General features: G+C 42.3%; 1 protein-coding gene across 1 annotated transcript in view; it reads left to right on the forward strand.

Annotated features, from left to right (window-relative positions):
- camk2d1 (calcium/calmodulin-dependent protein kinase (CaM kinase) II delta 1) overlaps nucleotides 1–6,313 on the forward strand; it is a gene marked incomplete in the record, with an annotated part of 165,811 nt that overhangs the window by 111,920 nt on the left and 47,578 nt on the right. The window contains 1 exon segment of the mRNA XM_037674786.1: nucleotides 4,965–5,037. Within this exon segment, the coding sequence (XP_037530714.1) occupies nucleotides 4,965–5,037 (73 nt within the window).

Below are 6,313 nucleotides of genomic sequence, written 5' to 3' on the forward strand. Positions count from 1 at the left end.
CAGGGAGGCTTAAGAGCGTGATTCCCCTGTAGTTGGAACACACTCTACGGTCCCCCTTTTTGAATAGGGGGACCACCACCCCGGTCTGCCAATTCAAGGGAACTTCCCCCGATGTCCACGCAATATTGCAGAGTCGCGTAAGCCAACACAATCCTACAACATCCCGAGCCTTAAGGAACTCCGGGCGAATCTCATCCACCCCTGGGGCCCTGCCACTGAGGAGCTTTTTAAACACCTCGGTGACCTCAGCACCAGAGATTGGAGGGCCCGACCCAGAGTCCCCAGGCTCCGCTTCCTCAGTGGAAGACGTGCCAGTGGGATTGAGGAGGTCTTCAAAGTATTCCGCCCACCGACCCACAACATCCCGAGTTGAGGTCAGCAGCACACCACTCCCACTATAAACAGTGAGTCCCCCTGAGACACCGGATGGTGGACCAGAATTGCCTCGAAGCCGTGCGGAAGTCATTCTCCATGGCCTCTCCGAACTCCTGCCATGTCTCAAGTTTGCTCAGGTAAAACTGGAAGGAGGTAAAATGGCTACAAATATGATAACTAGAGCAATTTCTGGACTATATAGAGTGCACTCAAATATCTTCAAAGTATTGGTCAAATCCCTCAGCGATGAGGGGCATTGGCATTTAAAACTGATTATGTTTGGAAATTGTAGCCATTTAATTATGTGTTCAGTTTCAACTAAAAGTTAACCACGAGTGATGAAACTTGAGACTAAACTCATTCTACAGCAGGGGAAATAAAAATAAAAACCTGAAGTGTTCCTTCAAAGCATTTATCTGGCTGATGAAGAGTTATTTCACATGTTGTTTTTCTCTGTCTTTTCCTTGTTTTGTTGGCTGACAGTTTGTCCATTTCTCCTCTCCTGTTTGCTTCTGGGTTGCTCTCTCCACAGTCACTGCATACAGCAGGTTCTAGAAAGTGTAAATCATTGTCACATAAATGACATAGCGCACAGGGACCTAAAGGTTAGTAAGACACAGTAGTAACAGTAAATTTTACACAGTTCTGCCCACCTACAGCACCGTTCCCACCCTTTCCCCTTGCTCACAAGTCAAACTGATTAACCTTCCAAATGTCACCTCCTCCAAAAACTCCCCTGCAGCAGGTGTGGTGGAGAGGAGGCAGCAGGTCATGTAGCAAAGGTGGGGAAGGTGGATGTTTGTCGTTGCTTGCTTCTCCTATATACCAGAGCACAAAGTGCATGTAGCTTAATGTTTTGACACAATGACTGACAGACAGTGGCAGAGGAGACGATGAGCCAGAGAAGGGATGTCTGCTGATATTCTGTCTGCTGACACTACATTTTTTTTCTGTAGTCACAGATTTGATTCAAACATCCTGTTCCTTTATGACCCCATAATTTCCTTTCAACATAGATTGACTTTTTTTTTGTTGTTGTTGATAGATTGACATGCACTTTTGAAACAGATTTTCAGTTAAATCCTAGCGTTACTAATTGTTGTGTTCACTTTAATGCTTCTTAAAGGTATGTCACTATATTTATTTATTTTATTTATTATGTTCATTAAAGTCAGCATGAATAATTGTTTAGTATCTGTGCATCCTTAAATTTTCAATTTTCCTGCCCATAACTTCTGGTCCCCTCAAGACAGTTTAATGAAACCTCATCCACATACGAATCATTACTAGACAGAGTGTAGCTTAGTGATTGCCTCACACGGGGCATTAAAAAATGCAGCGATGGAAGAAGGGTGACACACTCCTTACTTCACTACAGGCCTCTCTTGTAAATGAGTCCTCGAGGCTCAGTGAGACTAAACTATATAAATAAAGATTGAATGAACTACACGTTTACAAATCATATATAAATATATACAAATCAGGAGTGCTAATTAATGCTACGTTAGTTCCAGTAGTTTTCAACATGGGAGTTGGGGCTAGGATGCTTGAAAGAAGCGGAACGTGCTCTAGTCACACAACGAGAGCTGTTAGTCACACTACTTCTTGTTGCTCTCTAAAAGAGTTGTTGAATCAAGTGTTTACTTACGTAGGTAAACATATATGTTTAACAACTAGTCAACTAGTTAAAATACATCATAATGCAGGAAATGGCATCTACTTTATTCAAACCCCCAGACCCCCCCCCCCACACACACACACACACACACACCATTGTGTCCTCGTTCATCCATCCCATCTATTATCTTCCGCTTGTTCCAAAGTCAGTTTGCGGGGACAGCAGCTTGATCAGAGAGGCCTCTTCTAGCTGCGTTCCCAGGCTAACCAAGAGACGTAGTCTCTCGAGTGTGTCCTGGATCTTCCCCTGAGTCTCCTCCCAGTTGGACCTTTCCAAATCACCTCCCAAAGGAGGTGCCCAGGAAGCATCCTTACCAGCCTGAACCACTTCAACTGGCTCCTCAATGTGGAGGAGCAGTGGTTCTACTCAGACTCTTCCAGATAACTGAACTCCTCACCCTCTGTAAGGAAGAGTCCAGCTACCCTGCGGAGGAAACTCATTTCAACTGCCTGTATCCACAATGTCATTCTTTTGGTCACTACCCAGAGTTCATGACCATAGGTAAGGGTAGGAACATTGACTGACAGGTAAAAAAAGAGCTTTGCCTTACAGCTCAGCTCCCTCTTCACCACAATGGATCGGCACAGGATCCGCAATACTGCATATGCTGCACCAATCTGTCAATTTCACTCTTAATTCTTCTCTCACTTGTGAACAAAACCCTGAGATACTTGAACTCCTCCACTTGAGACAGAACCTCACCCTTGACCTGAAGAGAACTCACTCACTCTCACCCTCACTCTTTTCCGAATGAGGGCCATGGCCTCAGATTTGGAGGTGCTGATTCTCATTACAGCCACTTCACACTCTACTGTAATCTGTTCCAATGAGAGCTGGAGATCACGGCACAATGACACCAACAGGATCACATCATCTGTAAAGAGAGATGGAATCCTGAGGCCACCGAACCAGAATTGCTCCACCCCTGGCTGCACTGAGAAATTCTGTCCATGAAAGTTATGAACAGAATCGGTGACAACGGGCAGCCCTGGCAGAGTCCAACTCCCACCCTGGAGGGGTCCAACTTACTACTGGCAATGCAACCCCAACTCTCGCTTCGCTTGTATAGAGACTCAAACAGCCTTTAGCAACGGGCCCCCAACATCATACTAACGAAGCACCCCCCACAATGTACCTCAAGGAACACTGTTGAAAGCCTTCTCCAAGTACACAAAACACATGTAGACTGGATGGGCAAACTCCCATGACCCCCCAAGGACTCTAGTGAGGGTAAAGAGCTGGTCCAGTGTTCCACGGCCAGGACAGAACCTGCATTGTTCTTCCTGGATCTGAGGTTCGATCAATGATCGGACTCACTTCTTCAGTACCCCAGAATAGACCTTACCAGGGAGGCTAAGTTGAATTATAGCCCTATAATTGGAGCACACCCTCTGGTCCCCCTTTTTGAAGAGGGGAACCACCACCGCAGTCTACCAGTCCAGTGGCACTGCCCCCTATGTCCACGTAATGTTGCAAAGGTGTGTCAACCAAGACAGCCCAACAATAGTTTTTAACTACCTCGGCGACCACAGCCACGGTTATGGACAGACCAACACCGAAGTCCCCCAGCTCTGCCTCCTCCATGGATGTCATGCTGGTGGAGTTGAGAAGGCCTGAGAAGTATTCCTTCCACCTCCTGATAACATCACTGGTTTAGGTCAACAGCACCCCACCTTCACTGAACACAGTGTTGGTAAAGAGCTGCTTTACCCTCCTTGGCTGCCTGATGATTTGCCAGAATCTCCTCAGAGCCAGTTAAGAGTCTTTGTCCAAGGCCTCACCGAACTTCTCAACTACAAAGTCGCTCATCAATCTACAACTTAGGGCATCCTGGTTGCCATGGCAGTCAGTAATGGAGCGTCTGATGCTGCAGCCTGCATGCATGTGAAACAGCTTTTTAGTACTGAAAATTTACTTGTGCACATTACAAGAGTTTGCTCTTTATGCTCAAACAATTTTGTCTGACGAAATGAGAGGCATGACTCTGCAGCAACTGATAGAGGAAGAAGTCCCTCTGCTGGGAGGAGTTGAACTGCATCTTGGTTGATTTTTAAAGGCTCTAAAATATAAGAATGGAGCATCACCTAGTGAGCTAATGTAAAAATAAAGTTTCTTAAAGATAAAGATAAAAACATTGTTGAGAGGAATGCGTTATTTCATGATAAATAAGGGATATATATATTTTTTTACCTTTTTTTTTCTTATTTTTCCCAAATAAACGTGTAGTAAAGTTACTGTGAGGTTATGAGCCATTGGAAAAAAATTCAGACAAATAAAAAAATTAATAATTTTTAGGCGTTTTCAGAAAGAAAAAAAATCATGTTTATTTACTGCACCAAAATAAATAAATAAATGAATGAATAAATAAAAGCACTAACAATAATAAATGCGTAGCTGATTTTAACCCACCCCCCCACAAAAAAAAGACTATACAATTGTTAATGGAGAGTTTTGTAATGTAAACATTAGTATTATTGAACATGTAAACTTCCTCATAATTTATTAGTAATTCATGTTAAGTCTAGAAAAGTATCTTTTATTGTCACCTTAGGGTGACACAATATTGTAACAATATTGTGACACAATATTCTACAAACCAACCATTTTGGAAATTGGGGACTAATTTCGGTTGTTTTGGCACTGACGGGAACCAAGAACAGAGAGCATCACTGCATCCTGGCTGCTGCACCGGTCATCCCTCTGCCACTGTCCTGACGATCTAACCCCACTGTTGTTTGACACATGGACAGAACTGTAGCAACGTGGACAACAAGACTGTTTAGTAAAGACTGATTTTGCCTAATGACTTCAAATTTAGTTATGTTGGTAAGTGTTGCTGTCCAAGTGTCAAAGCTGCTGCAGATAGTTGTAGCTTGTCACTAACCCAGCGCCCCCTGGTGTTTGCATGCAGTCATTGCATACAGCAGATCCTAGAGGCGGTACTCCACTGTCACCAGATGGGTGTGGTTCATCGGGACCTAAAGGTAAGTGAACCCACAGACTCTACCAGAAACAAATTCTGCTTTTCTCTTTAGTTTTTCTTTGTAAACCTGTGGTTCTGTTTAAAGTACACTTATTGAACTCTTCTTCCAACTTTCCCTTGATTTGACCTTAAAATAGTTTTGTATGCTTTTGATTCTTAAGCTTATTTGTCAAAAACAATTTGGAGCAATTAAGGTTTGGAACTTGGTACCATTATATCCACAGTGGTGAGTTTTTTGTTTCTTTTGTCTAGTGCTGCCGTTTCCCACAGCGGTTTGTTTCTAAAGCTCCAATTTGCCAATCAAATGAACTTGGGTGTGTTTATGGTGTTAGTTTACTTTTAGCAATAATAGGTTTGTATTTTGCATTCAATGACTGCTGCCTCTCGGCTCTCATTGGCTGTTGCCAGGCAGCTGTCACTGCCTGGTGATTAAACTCCAAGACAAACAAATACGAGCAAAACAAATAAACTTCTGAAGTAGTTGCACTTTGGAAAGTAGCCATGTTGCACACAGTATTTCACTTTTTTCTTTCTTTTTTTTTACCAAATAGTGTGCATAATTTATTTTTTCTGTTGCTGGGAGCTATTATTGCACAAAGGTGTATTTAGAGACTGCTGTCTTTACTGATTTATTACTTGGGGACATTAATTCTATCATACTGTTGAACACTGGGACGTCCTTGAACGCCTACATCTATGTCCATGTTGGTCTTTGTTAGCCTGCTAGTTTAGTTTTAATTACAACACCAGAATGCATATGTTTTAACATTTAAAGGTGTTTTCTGATGCCTCTTCAATAATGTTGTCTTTGTAAGTAAATAAACTTTATGTAGCACCTTCCATAGGTAAAATCAGTGTTTTACAGAAATGCAGATACAGGCTTAAAATGAACCAAAAATGGTACAGCTGATAAAAACCGTAAGAAAAGCTGATAAAAAGAGTAAGAACAGCTGACAAATACTGTACAGTAAGAACAGCTGACAAATACTGTACATTAAGAACAGCTGATAAATTCAGTAAGAACGGCTGATAAAATCGGTATGAACGGCTGATAAATTCGGTAAGAACAGCTGATAAATTCAGTAAGAACGGCTGATAAATTCAGTAAGAACGGCTGATAAATTCGGTAAGAACAACTGATAAATTCAGTAAGAACGGCTGATAAATTCGGTAAGAACAACTGATAAATTTGGTAAGAACGGCTGATAAATTCGGTAAGAACATCTGATAAATACTGTACGGTAAGAACATCTGATAAATACTGTACGGTAAGAACA

Source organism: Nematolebias whitei, chromosome 1 (assembly GCF_014905685.2).
Source record: "Nematolebias whitei isolate Nwh7 chromosome 1, NemWhi1, whole genome shotgun sequence".
NCBI classification, from domain to species: Eukaryota; Metazoa; Chordata; class Actinopteri; order Cyprinodontiformes; family Rivulidae; genus Nematolebias; species Nematolebias whitei.